We start from the raw sequence: 16,359 nt of genomic DNA, 5'->3' as shown, positions 1-16,359 counted from the left end.
CTATAACTTGTTTCAATATAAAAACAATGCCAATAATTCAGTGTCCTTTACTAGAACCTGATTGTTGTTTTCCACGACATTTATAAGGCTCGCATTCATGATTTTGGAATATAATTCATAGTCTGAATCCTGGAGGCTTATATATCAACAGTTACTATATTTGTTTGGTTCTTGGGTAGTCTTTTTGTACCTTCTTATTTTTCCAGTTCTCTATTATCGGTAAGCTTCTGTAAAGTTTGGAAGGTAGGAGACGAGATACTGGCAGAAGTAAAGCTGTGAGTACCGGGCGTGAGTCGTGCTTCGGTAGCTCAGAGGGTAGAGCACTTGCCCGCGAAAGGCAAAAGTCCCGAGTCCGAGTCTCGGTCGGGCACACAGTTTTAATCTGCCAGGAAGTTTCATATCAGCGCACACTCCGCTGCAGAGTGAAAATCTCATTCTGGAAAGTATTGATTAATAACACAGTTCAGTTCTGTCGAGAAGAAAAACAGAGTCTGCTAATAACATTAGAAAGAGCTCTGGAAAGCGCAGCGGCTGCAGTACGAAAGAGTGTAAGGACAGTACTTAATGATGTGAACAATGTTCAAAAAGTTAGATGGAGTGATCAGAAAATTGTGACACCAATGAAGAAGAGACTGAGGAAGAAAATGAAGTGTCTCGATGACTTTGATAAGTGTTTATTGAAAAGAAAATTCTTGGAATATCACAACATTACAACAGAAATACCCACTCTTTGAAAGTTTTACAAATGGGTGAAGGAGGATACAGGCACTAATTTCATAAGAAAACGATCCACTTTCTGGAAAATTTTGAAGGATATCGGGTTTCGTTTCCAAAAATAGTTGAATGTTTCCAGTTGAGAGGGGGTGGGGGGGGGGGGGCATTGTAGCATGGTGTGCACACTTTCTTAGATCTCTGAGATAAAATGAGAAAGGTGTGAAGAAACCCGTCATGTATACTGATGAAACATGGGTGCATACACACTATACGGCCAGTAAATGTTGGCCGCACACTGACGTACCAAATGTGCGGGGAAAAAAGTTCTTGATAAAGAGCAATAGTGGTTCGTGTGGGAGGAGAAATGAGGTTATATGATTTGAGATCAACATTGGAAGATTATCACAATGAAATGAGCAGTGAAAATTACATAAAATAGTCGCAAGAGCACCTAATACCAAATGTATCAGGCAGAAGTATTATCGTATTAGATAATGCATCCTACCACCGTGTCCATGAAAATAAAGTGCTTAACAAATCCTATCGTAAAGCTGATATACAATCTTGGCTCACTAAGCATAAAATTCCATTTGGTGCTGATTTAACATGCAACAAGCTCTTGCAAGATGTGAAACGTTACAAACCGGAGCAGGAATATACAGATAAGAGCACTTAGAAACATTCAGGAAAGGACTTACAGTGTTATGTCTTCAACCCTACAACTGAGATCTGAACCCCAAACGTATTTGGAATTTAATGAAACAGAAAGTTTCAATGAACAACCGTCAGTAACATTACCCTTTCCCAACTTAAACAAATGACTACGACTGCAATACAGAGCATTACAGAAGACAACTGGAAGAAGGCATGTGATAAAGTGAAAACTGTTGTGGATGAATACTAGCACAGAGATGCACTGATGGATGAAGCTACTGAGAGCATAATTATTCACCTTCAACCAGACAGTGACAATGAAATTTTGTCTTGTGGTTCTGAGGATATATGGGACAATGCAGATTCAGACTCAACAGAGTTAGCTGCTTCAAGCATCAGCAGCAGCTCTACCTAGTCAGCAGATGAGGCACAATTGTGTGCACAAAGAGCTAGATGTTCAGCCCTTACACAAGGATTAAAGGTCATTGAAAACATTGTGTTAACCTTTTTCACTAGGTCACATTTTCTGTTCCTGCTTTTCTTTTTTCATTTGAAATCCTTGTGTATGTGATTTCTTTTATTTATATTTATCCATCATAATATTTAAGCATTCAAAAATGTTGATTTATTGATTAAAAAACGAAAGTAGAATAATCTGTTTCTACTGGTTGTGCAATGCAGTCAAAAATGTCTTTTTTGCTACAAGATTTAATAATATAGTGATCAAATTCATTTCAATAAAGATTTGAAAATAAAAAAGATGTTACAACATCTGACAAGATTTGAGCCCACACACTCTTGCACAGCAAGCAGACATGTTGTCCCCTGCATTACTTCAGCTGACAGTAACTGCTCTCTATTTTAATAATATACATTCTCATGTGAATTCCAAAACTTTTTTTTGTCCATTACTTACAAATGAGGGCCCACTAGGGTGAATCACTCCAGGATGTGACACCTGGGACCCCTGCCTACACCACTGTATATACGATTTCAAAAATTTATCCCGCCCTGTGGGGATCTCTCTCTTTTTTAGTCGTTACATCGTATGTCAAAATTTCTATTTCATTTTCATTTGTTATGCTTTCCTGTAAATAACGTATTAACAGCGAATGTATTTTTATCTGCTGCACACCCAACTCATGTTATTAGAGCCAAAAACAACAGTTAATTTTGCATGATTCTCTGTATAAGAAAGTGTTAATAGCAAATGTATTATGCGTTTGCTTCAGCATTTGCTGTAGAAGAATTTATTAAAAGTGAACGTACTGTTGTCTCCTAAATGCACACACAGCTGCATTGTTCAACAGTAAAACAACAGTTTTATACTATTATTGTTCATTGATTGTTTTTCTTTTCAAGAATGTCTTAACAGAATGTATAATTGTTTTATGTGCTGCACGTATACCAAGCATAGTTCACAAACCATGTTACACTTTCACTGAGAGCAGTTATACCTTTAGTGCATCATCCAAAACAACCAATAAGAGCACACATCAACAGTTCACAGCGCACCCAGATAAAATGGCAACTGTAAACTGAACAGATAATAACTGCATTGCCTGGAGATATACAAACATCATAAATGATGATCACTAGGGTTGTTTGCACTTGCACTGATATTGCTTCCAATGCAGTACAGAGAGGACTCCATTAACTGAGGACATTTGTGTTCTCTGCAGGCCATCACAGTTCTAACACAATGCACAGTAACCTCGAAAGTTGGTGAATGGTCATCAGTAAAGTGTGTTTCATGGAGAGCAATACAGTTTGCAGAACAAAAGCAAAATAGTAGCTGCAGTTCTGACGGTTGACAGGAACATCTATTGCAGTTCCATTGAATTTTCACATGGAGGATGTCTTGGTTAGGCATGAAGGGGCCAGGAGGATGGGGCATACCCCAGGACCACTGTGTCACTATTAGGGGAAGAACATCAACAAATTACAAATTACAAACTACGGTTCGAAGTCTGACACATGAGGAGGATTTGATGTCTTCAGGATCACCAGAGCAGCCTTCTCCTGTGATATCTTCTTTCTCTCTTTCACAAGTTTTAGCAGCCAGCAATCTTGTGACAGCTTAAACACAGTTTGTGCAGTAGTGGAAGAACAGCTACCAACCCTCTACTATCAGTCAATGGCTGCCCAGAAAATGGCTGGTGTTGGGCCACTGGCCAATAGATTTCCAGGGAGAGGGAAACCATAGGGGGCCCTGCCACTGGTACATATTGGGGGAGGAGGGTGCATCTCTTCCCAAATTCAAGGAGTATTTCCTGATGATTATGCACAGGAGCCACAATAAGCTTAGGCCTCTCATCCCCATGGTCAAATTTATTTGTGTAACTACTGGAAGTCAACTTTGAGGAAGCAAGTAAGCCAGGCAGTGTCAACAGACTGGCCACAGTACTGGCAAAGTCAGTATGACTGAGCTTGGATGCAAATGATGATATTTTTTCCAAGCCTCAAAACACGAGATGCAGTCAAAGACCTCCACTTCCTGGATTTTGCATTCCTTGATTAGGGTAGCACACTGTTGGGATTGAAGAGAGTAGTCATTCCCACAGTTGACAAAGATGGGTGGTAGCAGACAAGGTGAATTTTCATGAAGTGGCCTTCCACAGTCTCCACAAACTGAGAAATATGTACACCTGAAAGACATATGCTCAAAGTGCTTGTATTTAAAGCATTGCATTGACAACACAAAACAGCTTAACATTTTAGTGGTAAACCAAGATTTTGACCTTCTATGGAAACAAATTCTCCTCAAAAGCGAAGATGGCAAGCCACCATCAGCTATCCTGTCTGGCAGATCTCACCTTTCCACGTGTTTGCGTAGTTCTTCTCTCATCCTGTAATGAATCGAGCCTGTTTAGAACTTTTGCACTGCTAAATTATAAATTTTGGCCAGACTTGGGTTATCCTCTTACTATAATTTCTCACCTTCTGAACCATCTGATAGCCTAAAAACTATTTTTCTGTCAATATATTTTTATTATTTATATCAACATACTTCATAGTATCGATGTTAGTAATCACAACTGTCAACTTAAATGATGTAAAAACGAATCTGCAGTAAATACAATATCATTGTGCTTCAGTTTTGATGTAAATAAAATTTGTCTTCATTTACCAGTTTTCTAATTAGTTATTTTACAAGATAAAATAAAGCTTCTATTTTTCCATATTGTCAAATTTTGAAATTCTTGCTATTAATCATTAAGCTTACTAGATCCTCAGTTAAATACTGATTTTGAAAAAACAATAATGTATTTCCTCGAATCTAAGCCGCACTCGAATCTAAGCTGCACCTGAAAAATGAGACTCGAAATCGAGGAAAAAAAAATTTCCTGAATCTAAACCACACCTGAAATTTGAGACTCTAAATTCAAAGGAAGAGAAAAGTTTTAGGCCGCACCTCCAAATCGAAACAAAGTTGGTCCATTGTAATATGAGACACAATTTAGGTCGAATGAATGACAGCTACAGTAGTTTGGTTCAAGTCGTAAGCTTAACAGTTAAGCTATACCAGGTAGCCGTTGCTATGCGTCAGGCTTTCCGTCCGTATTTATACGGGTATCCTTCCATTTTCACGTGCTTCGTCTGGTTTGAATTGATTGCTCATTTTTCTTTAATCTGATAAGTGTCGTTCTCTTTGTTATAGGTGTTTACGTCACTCAAAGCTGAAAATGCATTACTGTACTGTGTCATGCCTTGTTTGTCGCATTCTGATCATGAGTGTTTACGGCCTGTCGCCCCTCACGGCATGGCTTGCTTTTGTGCGTGCTACCACCGCTTTTTTTAAAAAAAAAAAAAGGAAGAAGAAGAAGAAGAAGCAACAGGAAGCAAATAATAGACTGTGTATGATAGATGATGTGAACGAGAGTTTAGCGAAAATTTTTCTCCGTTTGAAAATCTTTGCAGACACCTCTTTAGTACATTACATTCTGCACAGAAATTAGAGTCATCTTAGATTTAAAAATCTTGTCAATTGCCGTGCTTCATTTCTAACTGTTTCACTATTAGGCATAAGAATAATACGAATATAAACATAACATGATATGTATATTCTTCCACGTTTGTTGTTGTCTCACTCTAGTTTCATTGCTTATTAGGCAGACAGGATTTAAATGAGAGCAGCAAAGACGAAAGAATACATGGCAAAATGTTTATATTCGCAATATTCTTATGGTGAAGAGAATACTGCATGTGATTCACAATTCATAAAAGTTCCTATTAGCAACCATCCCTTCTCACAGGTAGGAAATTCAGAACACAGAGTTGGCCATATTGACAAACATCCCAAACAGTCTTGCCAGTCAGATTTTCGTAGTACATTGTAATGCTGCTACATTCGAAGATGAACAATACGGAGTTTGTATTTACTTCATTGGATAATGAAAGAAAATGCAGTGGTCGAAACTCAAGGTGGAGAAAAAAAGCTCGTCTTCCGCCTTTTTTTAAATTTATTTACTGATGCAGAGGTTTTGGCATTTATCTTTGAGCCTGCAAAGCAGGCGCTGCGTAGCGCTACATATATTCAACGACAAAAGTTAGTAGTGGCGGGACCTTCCAACATTTTTCAGAACTTCCGATTAATTTGCACTCGATTCTAAGCCTCAAGCGGTTTTATGGATTACAAAAACCAGAAAATAAAGTGCGGCTTAGATTCGAGTAAATACGGTATATGAATTAGATCTGAAAAATAATTTCAATTGAGATAGTCAAGTTTGTATTAATGTGGACTATTTGCTTTTTTCAAATGTTCTGGAACCTGAAATTGAAATAGACATAGAATTTTTTGGTGCCAAGTACATCAAAGTTGGTCAGAGTAGTGTTGGAGTTGTATAAGAAAGTAACAAAGTGGGATTATAATTTGTAGAGTATGGTACCTGTTATGTTCTCTGTATGGCACAAGCAAGTTGCACAATGTCCTTTTGAAAAAAATGTTAATTATGTGATAATAAAATGGGTCTCACAAACATGCAAATAAAGGAAGAAAATGGTTAACTGCAACATAATGTTCCAGCTATTTGTCACTTAAAGGAATCCGGACAAACTCTTTTCAATGTGTTATACAGGAGCAAGAGGAGCAGACCTGACAGACCGATTTTGCAAGGTAGTGCCATTTATCTGCAAATATAATGCACATTCTCTCACAACATTGTCTAATCTATGAGATATTTCATACAACTAACTAAACTAAACTCCGTCCGAATAGGCCTCTGAAGACCCAACGGTACTGACTGATCACTGTGTCATCCTCTGCCAATAGACATCACTGGATGCGGGTATGGAGGGGGCATGTGGTCAGCGCACTGCTCTCTCGGCTGTTGTCAGTTTTTATGACCAGAGCCACTACTTTCTCGATCACATAGCTTCTTAAACTGTCTCACAAGAGCTGAGTGCACCACGCTTGCCAACAGCACTCTGAAGACCAGACGGTCACACATCCAAACGCCAGACAAGCCTGACAGTGCTTAACTTTGGTGATCTGACACGAACCAGTGTTACCACTGCGGCAAAGCCATTGGCAGCTTGTACAACATTCGAATTCTTCATAATATAAGGAGTTTAAAGTAACGATTGCATTATAGTCTCAGTAAGGATTGCATTATAGTCTCATCAGACATTAATCCATGTCGAGGTTCTTATGGGGTGTTGGAAACAAGCACATAACCAACCTGTTTACAAGAAAACTAAGACTGGATCGAATTTGCCACCTTAATTAAGATGGAAGCACTTCACAATTTCCTCAGTGAAGATATTTTGCCAACAATGTTTTCAATATTGGCTACAAAGAATATTGGTTTGGTAGAGAGAGAGGTTCCTCCACACGTGAGGGAGCAAACCAGGAACTGAAGGGAGCAAGTTTCTTCAAGTGGCCCATTTTGTTTTCCTTCCATGGTGTGGCCACAGACAGAAAGTTCCTATCTGTCTGAAGAGACTACTGGAGCCTTGCGGCCTGATGACTGATCACTCCATGAGACCAAACTCTGCCACAATACCGCCTCCTCTGAGTGAGAGCTCTTCCAATAGATGCCACGCAGCCAGAGCAAATGTCATCTTGTCCCTGAGACAGACAGGGACTTAATCCTTGGCAATCACATGGAAGTTACAACTCAGCGCGATCTCTGATGTCAGATGGCTACCACTGTCAGGTACCTGACAATCCCTACATGGACTGGCTGCCATGCTGAGTATTATGAGGCCTTCCCCACACTTTCTGTATTTTTTTTAAGGTCAGCGGTCGAACCTATACGTGGAGCATAAATGTAAGTTAATGTGTGGTGTAAAATAAATGGAACAAAGTGGGGAAAGCCATAATGGACAGCCTGTGAGTGATCTAGATTGTCAACATGGAATTTTTCCAAGAGAATAAGCCTCAGAAGAGACAGAGTATCTCCTCTACCCCTTTGCCTTCTGTGTCACATCAAATTCTGCAACTCTGCACAGAACAATGAAATGCTTTTCTTAGGAGATGTATGGCAACATAATGAACGGAAAATGACAGCAGAGCCTGCAGTTCCCTTAGTGGAAGAAAGATAGTATTTGCATGTCTCTCTTTAATTTTGATCTAATTTGTTTACCTTTTATAAAGCAACTGCCACGGTCTTGTGTAACTGAATTTGGGTCTGCCTTCTCACTTCCCCTTTGGTGAAGAGAGAATTTCTACATAAAACTGGCAAATAAGGAAGCATCTAGGTAACAGACAGACCACCCAACTTACCTTACACCATGGTTGTTACGCTCTTCTTACATAACACCATCACAGATTTCACATTCCTCAGATAAAGGAAGGAAGGTAGATCAGTGTATAACAACATGTCAACGTCATTACAGGCAAAGCTCAAGCTCTGCTAGAGCAAAGCTGAGAAGGAAAGCAGCATGTCCTTTTCAAAAAGAGCACCTGAGCATTCACCTTACTCATTTTAGTGAAACCATGATAAAGCTGAATCATGGTGGAGATTTGGACTGCACTTCGTCCAAATGTGAGTTCCTTGTCTTAACCACAGTGGCATATCACTCAGTGCTTCATATGAAGAATAGATACCATGCCCAATAAAATAGAAATGAAAGAGGGAAAAAGGATTGGCGGGCTCACTTGCTGCCAGACAGTAGTTCTAAATTCAAGATCTGCAGCTGTGAATGTCTTTTTGATTCACACAAAATGGCACAAAAATGCAACGTAACAGGAGGGAGAAGGGAGGGAAAATTTGTACTGTTATGGTTGTTTCAACAGAAATCTAAAAAAGGTGCACGACTTCAGAACGATATTCAGTACCAACGTCAGCTTTCAACACTATGTGCTAGTATACTGACACTGTTGAAGCAACATTGTTTCTTTCTTAATGTTGCTGTGATTACGATCATGTACAGAGGTAATCCACTTCCCAGAATTCTAAACTAATTACTACAGTTTCATTTACAAGCATGCCGATGCACTGAACACAGTCATCTGCCAGAAAATGTTGACTATTTTGGCTGTGCCGAGAAAGGTGTTAGCAGCAACTGTGGCTACTCAATTTGTATCGAAATGGGTACTCTTGTCAGCTATTGCACCTAGCGTCTCCTCAGGGTGAACAATTTTTAGAGCTGCCAGCAAAATGGGCCCAAAAACATTTACATATGTTCAATGCCTCGAGTGATCTTGTTCTCCTGCCATGCCAACAGATTAGGCACTTAAGAGTTCTTCAAATATATCAAAAAACTTCATCAAAGTTATAAAACTAAGTTTGCTGGAAGTCGGATAAGTGGAAAACAGAGTGGAAACAATGAAAAACACGTAATTTTATTTTTGGAGAAAAATCTGAACATCCACTGATTTCTGTCTCACATACAAGTGATAACATGTATGTATGAAATTCTTAAGAAATGCTAAATTGCATTATTTTGTGTAGGTGTTTAATATAATGTCAAAAAAGACCAGATTTACGAGACTTTCCTGTTTCTGAAATGCATATACATTAACAGTGTTTTCACAGTGCTGGGTAGAGAGTGAGAGAGAGAGAGAGAGAGAGAGAGAGAGAGAGAGTGAGAGAGAGAAACACCTCTGCAGCAACTTCCAAGCGGACCTCAATGACTTAGCTTTCTGATCCTAAGAGCCTACCCCGTAATAGTGATCTGTTTGAGTATTCCTACACAGGTCAGCAACATAACAATCTTTCAAAGTAGAATCATATTATAATTTTTGGGTGAAAAATTGAAGGCATTTTTCACTGAGGATTCAACACTTGCCAGGAATTACATGGACATAAAAAGATATGACCCTTTTCAAACTGCTGTAAGCACTGTAGGACTAATTCTGCTGGAATCTGCATCCATGCTGGTCACAATTGTCAAGGAAAATTCTAGATCCACAATGAAGATACTCATATTCGTGGTTTTCTGAACTTAAAGTCATCTGCTATCTTTTACAGGAGACAGAAGGCTCAAGGAAAACCTGTCTGATCTGTAAACAATTTGCTTACAAAGCATGAGACTATAAAAAATACAAGGTGGCACAGAGAATTCAGAAACTTTGAAACTACTAGAAAAAATTAAGGAACATTAAAAACCTTATTTGAGGTTCAGGGTGTGAGTGTGTTTAAAAATATGTAGCCTATGTCCATCCGAACATTTATTAGATTACCACGTAAAAATTTGAAGTAAATCAGCCAAGTATTTTTTCTGGATTATTGATAACAACGTTAAACGACAATTGGCCTTCATACAGTAATATGTATAAACTATACACAATGTATATTAAAAAATATGTATACCTTGTTTGTTCAAGAATTTATTAGAGTATCATTTAAAAATTTGAAGTCAACCATTCGAGAATTTTTTTTTTTTTGAGATTTTTGCTAATACCATTGGCCCTTTAAATATGCCCATCCATATGTTTATTGAAGTATCATGTAAAAATTTGTAATTAATCAGTCCACGAACTTTTAGATACTTTTCATAACAATATTAAAACGACAACCTGTCTTTATATAACAGTACAGATTTTAAATACAGATTTATACACCATGTATAGTAACATATATGTGTGTATATATATATCCGTCTAACTGTTTATTAGAGTATTGTGTAAAAAGCTGAAGTAAACTGGTCAAGAACTTTGAGATTTCTGGTTACAATGTTAAACATCAACTTGTCTCTATGTACTAGTATAGATAAGCTCCAATAATGAGACAAATTATGATCAGCACTGCACATTGTTAACAGATTTGTTCTTTATCACAATGAATTGTACATGTATATCACAACATTTAAGGTAGGAACATTCTGGCACATACAGAACTGTGCACATGTTGGACCTTCCCATATAAATCTGTAGATTGGAAAGGAAGACTGCAAACAAGACTAGTGAACCACACATCAAAGGCTAAGCACCGAGTACACACATAAATTCAAAACTGAAGATAAATTTTCCCTTACTCTCTGAAATGTAGAGCTTTTTTCAAAACTTTGAGAAATACAAATGCTACCATGAAATTGGATATTACCTATCAATGACACGGAACGCTTCTTCTGTCCCAAGCGTACATAATGCATTAACAGCTGCATATGTGGGTGCAAGATGTGCATACTGCCCTGGACCACCGCCAAACCCTCCATCGGGGCACTGACATCTGCAATATGATAATACTGGCTTATATACTGTACAATAGTGAAATAAAACAACATATCTACTTTAAATGTCATTAGTTTTCATACCACCTTGCAAGGAACTGTGCAATACTAGAGATAAAATCTGGCTCTAGAGTTAACTCCAGAAGTTCAAGAGAATGCAAAATCCAATAACAGAGCCATGGTCTGCTGGAATCCAGACACTGCAAGACAAGAAAACTCTTGAGGCATTCACATAACTTTAAAAAAAAATAAAAAATAAAATAAAAAATAAAAAATTAGTTTTTTGTGAAAATGCAGAGAAAACAATCTCAAATATTACTTGATTTTACAGGAATAACACAGAATTATTTCACTGATGAAAAACTCAAACAGAATAATCACAGCTTATGAAAGGATGTTCTTAGACATGTGGTGCTGCAGTTTTTTACTTTCCTTTTCATACAGTTAATTTTGGTTCATTGTGGACCCACTATTTCTACAATGCACCTACAGAAGAAGAAGAAGAAGAAGAAGAAGAAGAAGAAGTACTATGAGCAGATTTGGATGCTGCTAAACCAGAATGTGGAATTGCTTTGCACCCACACCATGCAGGTGGTGGACCAGGCACCTGCTGTGCAATTTTCTTTCCTGTCACCTGACATCACTTGCCTGTTTTAATGAGACTACAGAAAGGTGGTAAAATTACCTGTTCTTGTTCTTGTGGCTCTGCCAGCTAAGGTGTATAGTCAATCCAGCTGAAAAAGGCATCTTGCTATTGCCCAGCAGTATGGCGTTAGATGAAGGTCTGCAAAATTTAAAGCGCTCCACCGATCCCGAGAAGTGGCCCTTTGACAAGCTGTGTGTGTTGGTTATACAGTATTTCAGCGCCGTTGCAGTTCAACCAGTACAAGTGCCTCAGGTAGTGGTATGAGGCCTGGATCAGCTTGCAGGGTCTCTCGTGCAGGTGTCGTTTTAAGTGACCCCAAATGTGCCACCTCACATCCTCACATGCAGACTCACTAACTTGCAATGTGATCATCTGGTTACCACCCTATCCTGTGGTCTAAATTAGGACATTTATCTTGACTAAGCCCTCTTTCGCTCATGTTGGTCAGATTGCGAAATCTCACGATCTTATAGCAGCGGCAAGGAACGTCTTTTCCGACAATTGACTGGTGGTACAACGAGGGGTGTATGGTAAACCAGCCCCAGGGACCCATGCTGTTTCCCAGGTATTCTTCCCACCTCTACGTTGGTGCAAAATATTTTTGGGTTAATCTTTTTTTTCTCTTTTTGGCTTTCAAGCAGCTAAAGTTCATTTGGTAAAGCCTCTTAAGTTTTGGCCTCATTACTATGGTCATACAACCAGCTATCTGAGAATACCTTTGACTGGGAAGAAAATTTCGAGGTACATGTCAGTGGTGCCTAAATTTCGTTCCCCCCACCCCCCTTCACGCATTCCATCTCTATGCACACCAAGGTAAATGCCAAGTTGCAATATTGGTAGGATCAGGGCAATGTTTCTCCTATATCATCTAGTCAGTGAGCCACCTCTTTGGTGGTCATTCAGAAGCCCAGCGGCACCATGTGGTAAACACAGTCAACATACAATGTACCCAATTCTGGGGCCACAGGAGTTGTTGGTAATGTTGTCGAGCAGCCACTATTTTTCACACACTGAACTGCAATTGCCATTGGATGCAACTTCACTAACTTTCTTGGTACTTAACACCCCCTTTGCTCTTGACCAGTTTAACTGTTTACCTTTTGGAATCTTTTCTGTGTCAGGAATTTATCAACAGTATTTAGAGCAGGTGATTCAGAACATTCTTTGTTCCATAAACTACCTTGATGACATCTGGGTTATGGGCTCTACCCAAGAGAAGCATTTATGAAACCTGTAGATGGTTTTCCAACACCTTCTGGAGAATGGCCTTTGTTGCAAGACGGAGAAGAGCAGTTTCTTCTGCTTGAAGGCGCATCTTTCGGGACACATGCTCAGCAAATAAGGTCTCATCCCTATGGACAACCACATCAAAGCCATTGTCCAAGACCATGGAGGAGCTCCAGTGTCCAAGACCAAGGAGGAGCTCCACTATCTCTCTCTCTCTCTCTCTCTCTCTCTCTCTCTCTCTTTTTGCAAAATTTCATATTATGCCAAGTTCATTCCCCAAGTCGTCCACATCTGCCATCCTCTTAACTAGCTTTGACAAAAGGATGTTAAATTTGTCTGGTTTATGGGTTGTCAACAATCTTTTCAGTCCCTCACGCACTGTCTGTGCCCTGCTCCCTGACTGGCTTCTTTTATGCCAGGTCAATCATTAACCATCAACGGTGATGTGCCCCAGTATGGTACTCGTGTGGTTCTGCCCAATTGGAATACGGATGGTAGTGAACAGCAATTCACTTTTGCATCAAAGATACTTTCTGCAGCGCAATGTAATTATTCACAAGTGGACAAAAGGCATTGGCTATTGTTTTTGGAATTAAAACAGCTCATGTTTTCTTGTATGGCACAAGGTTCCTCCTCATCACTGACGACAAGCTGCTGGTTCCATATTTGGCCCTTGTTCCAAGCAACCAGATAGGACTATCCACAGATTGTAGAGGTAGGCCCTCTTCTTCAGTAATTAATGCTACGACATTTGTTAATGCTCCACCACCCAGCATGCAAATGTTGATGCACTACTGCAGCTGCCGTTGGAGCACAACCCCTAGTCTGATCGGCAGAAGGCTCTCGTCTGCACATAGGATGATGGATGATGCCTTGGCACCCAACCTTGTTGGATTTTCCATTAACAGCATAACAGGTCATGACAGCCATGGCTGCCAACTCACTTTTTCTGAAAATCATTTTGGTTACCCAGATGGGTTGGCCGGAGAATGTCTCTGGGTGTGTATCCAGCGTAGATCTGGCATGGTGTACATTAAAAAATGCACCTCACACCAGTGTCCAGCATCAGGGTTCTAACTTGGAGGTGGAATGCTTTGTTCAAGACCCAACAGAATAAGTCCATGTGTACCTTTTCCGACAACGCATCCTCGAGTGCATACATACAGGCATCACATACTGGGTGATGCCTGTCAATGAGCACAGTCTACCAGAACATTTACACGGGTGCCATCCATGGGATCTTCTCGATTTAATGTGCCTTAAGTTGCATGGCCCAGAGCATCATGGCCTGCCATGTTTTCCCTCCCAAGACTGCCATTTGGGCCTGGTTTTTTGGCCAGCACCAGGGGTGGCTACTGGATGCCATGGTGGGCCACTATAATCAACAATTGTTTGTAATCGGGAGCACCAGACCAATCATGCAAATCACTTGCATCTGCAGCAGTCTTCCCATCAGACAGGTGGCAGGGTTGGTCATGATGTTGTTCCTGGTGCAGGTGGTGTGTTTCCCCCCTGCCACCCCTTTGTGGCCTCCATTCATCTGTGGCCACGGACCCTTGTGAGGCTCGCTCGTGTACCTAACAATGTGGAGCCCATAGATTCTGACCCCCGTCCCCATCGTCTGCTACCCCTCCTCCTCACTGGTATATTTGGCCTCACCTCTGTCATTGGTGGTGGAACAACTGTTGCCTTAGCCTCCACACCCTTTCACCCCTCCGATGGACTCGGCAGTGTCAACGCTGCCTCCTTTGGTGATTGGTCTGCTAGCCGTGTCTCTGGTGCTCTCTCCGGTTCCGCACTGGAGGTCGCAACCCGAGCCTGGAAATTTTCAGCCCTATGTGATCTTTTCAGTGGGGACTGACTTAGTATCCCCAGCAGCAGATATCATGATTAAGGCAGATGAGTATGCATGGGTAGTGCAGCAGACTAGTTATGACAAATGCTAAGGGGGAACATGTAACATGCTGTATAGGCAGTCCTGCTGATGAAAGTGTTTACCTGCAGGCGACAGTAAGCCATGCAGGATAGTTCTAATGTTAAGTCCAACTGTTACAGACATCTCTTGTACCTCGTGCCGTTTATGTGTGCTCAGTCGTCACCAACCATGATTGCCATGTGTTGTGTTTGCCCTTATGCACATCTCTATGCAATTTCATACTTCCTGTAGATTGACCCGCACAGTGAGTTTTCATTTCCTCCTGCGGTGCTCTGTTCCTGGCTTGTTGTTGGGCCACCATTGGCCTGTACAGTGCCTTTTGTTAAAAGTATTGTTTGGCAGCATTGTCATGCCTGTGTTGACACTAAAGTACCGTTCTGAAGTCAAGAGAACTCATACCTTTGAAGCGAAATTGGACAAGTTAGACGGCAATGAAAAGTATGAACATTTAAAATGCAATATGAAATAAACCTGGAGTTGATTAAGTACAGAAGCATATCACTCAAGGTTGGAATTTCACACCTATTTAACACAAGCTCTAAAATATATCAAATAGCTGACAAGTGGGGCATAAATATATTATTTCAGAAAGTAGAGTGAAATAATGCCAACAATTATGGAGGGTATTCTTCTTCTGAACAGAGCTTATAAAATAGACGGTAAAACAATAAATGAATTATCCAACAGAAGAATTGTTACAGAGTCTGGAAAATTGCTGTCGTACAAGAAACACACAATCCAGGGACATAAGCAAGGTTTTGATATACTATATTAACCTAACTGTAAGGCAAGATTTTTTACCAAATCTGTCATTCTAAAAAGCCAGGATTCACCATCCTGGAATTTTGTTTAACAATTTAGTGCAACCATGGGAAATCTCACTCAGGATGACTGTGTGGAGTTTGAACCAAGCTCCTTCTGAACATCAGTCCAGTGTGCTAATCACTGTTTCACCTCCCTCAGTCAAGCAAAATGTGGGCATCTGGCAATATAGTATCTTATAGATATTCAGTTGTTGGCTGGCAAAGACCAGCATATTCTGGTATAAATTAAACAGCCTAAGATCCTGTTGCTGTGTCTCAGAGTCCTAATGCAGTTTGTGTTGCATATTATTAGAAAAAGTCTGTCTCTCACCATGCACTGAGACTAAACTGCACACTGCACAGTCATCAGGTCGACATCAAGCCACCTTAAAGAAAATTACAATTCAGCGGGCGCCAAATGAAGGCTGAGAGCCCTTATAATAGAGCTAATCCTTGGCATGGGATTACACCATTTTCTATCAAATCAACTCTCGTAAGTTCTACTCCCGCAAAGTGAGTAGGTAAATCTTGTGACGTTTGCAGGTACGTAAAACAGCTAATAGCAAAATGAAGATCTGTTCTGACTGTTTTCTCCTGATAGTTCACCTGGAACATGAATAGGGAAAGCAGGTAGATATGTGCGAATTCCAGTTTCAGTACGTTGGTCGGCCTTTGGACAACACTACAGAAACAATGATGAGTGACATGCATTCAACCACCCCTTGGTAGGTTTCTGGGGGTAAGAGGCACCAGATGTCTAG

The 16,359-nt window shown here is 40.1% G+C and overlaps 1 protein-coding gene across 1 annotated transcript in view; it reads right to left on the bottom strand.

Moving 5' to 3' along the window:
- Positions 1–16,359, bottom strand: part of LOC124612450 (protein farnesyltransferase subunit beta) — an 86,904-nt gene that overhangs the window by 37,180 nt on the left and 33,365 nt on the right. Inside the window, exons 3-4 of the mRNA XM_047140673.1 lie at positions 11,074–11,186; positions 10,860–10,985 (exon numbers count right to left, since the gene is read on the bottom strand). Coding sequence (XP_046996629.1) covers positions 10,860–10,985; positions 11,074–11,186 — 239 coding nt within the window. The remainder of the gene's footprint in view (positions 1–10,859; positions 10,986–11,073; positions 11,187–16,359) is intronic.

This window comes from Schistocerca americana, chromosome 4, assembly GCF_021461395.2.
Source record: "Schistocerca americana isolate TAMUIC-IGC-003095 chromosome 4, iqSchAmer2.1, whole genome shotgun sequence".
Lineage (NCBI taxonomy): Eukaryota > Metazoa > Arthropoda > Insecta > Orthoptera > Acrididae > Schistocerca > Schistocerca americana.
This window is presented reverse-complemented; position numbering and strand designations above follow the sequence as displayed.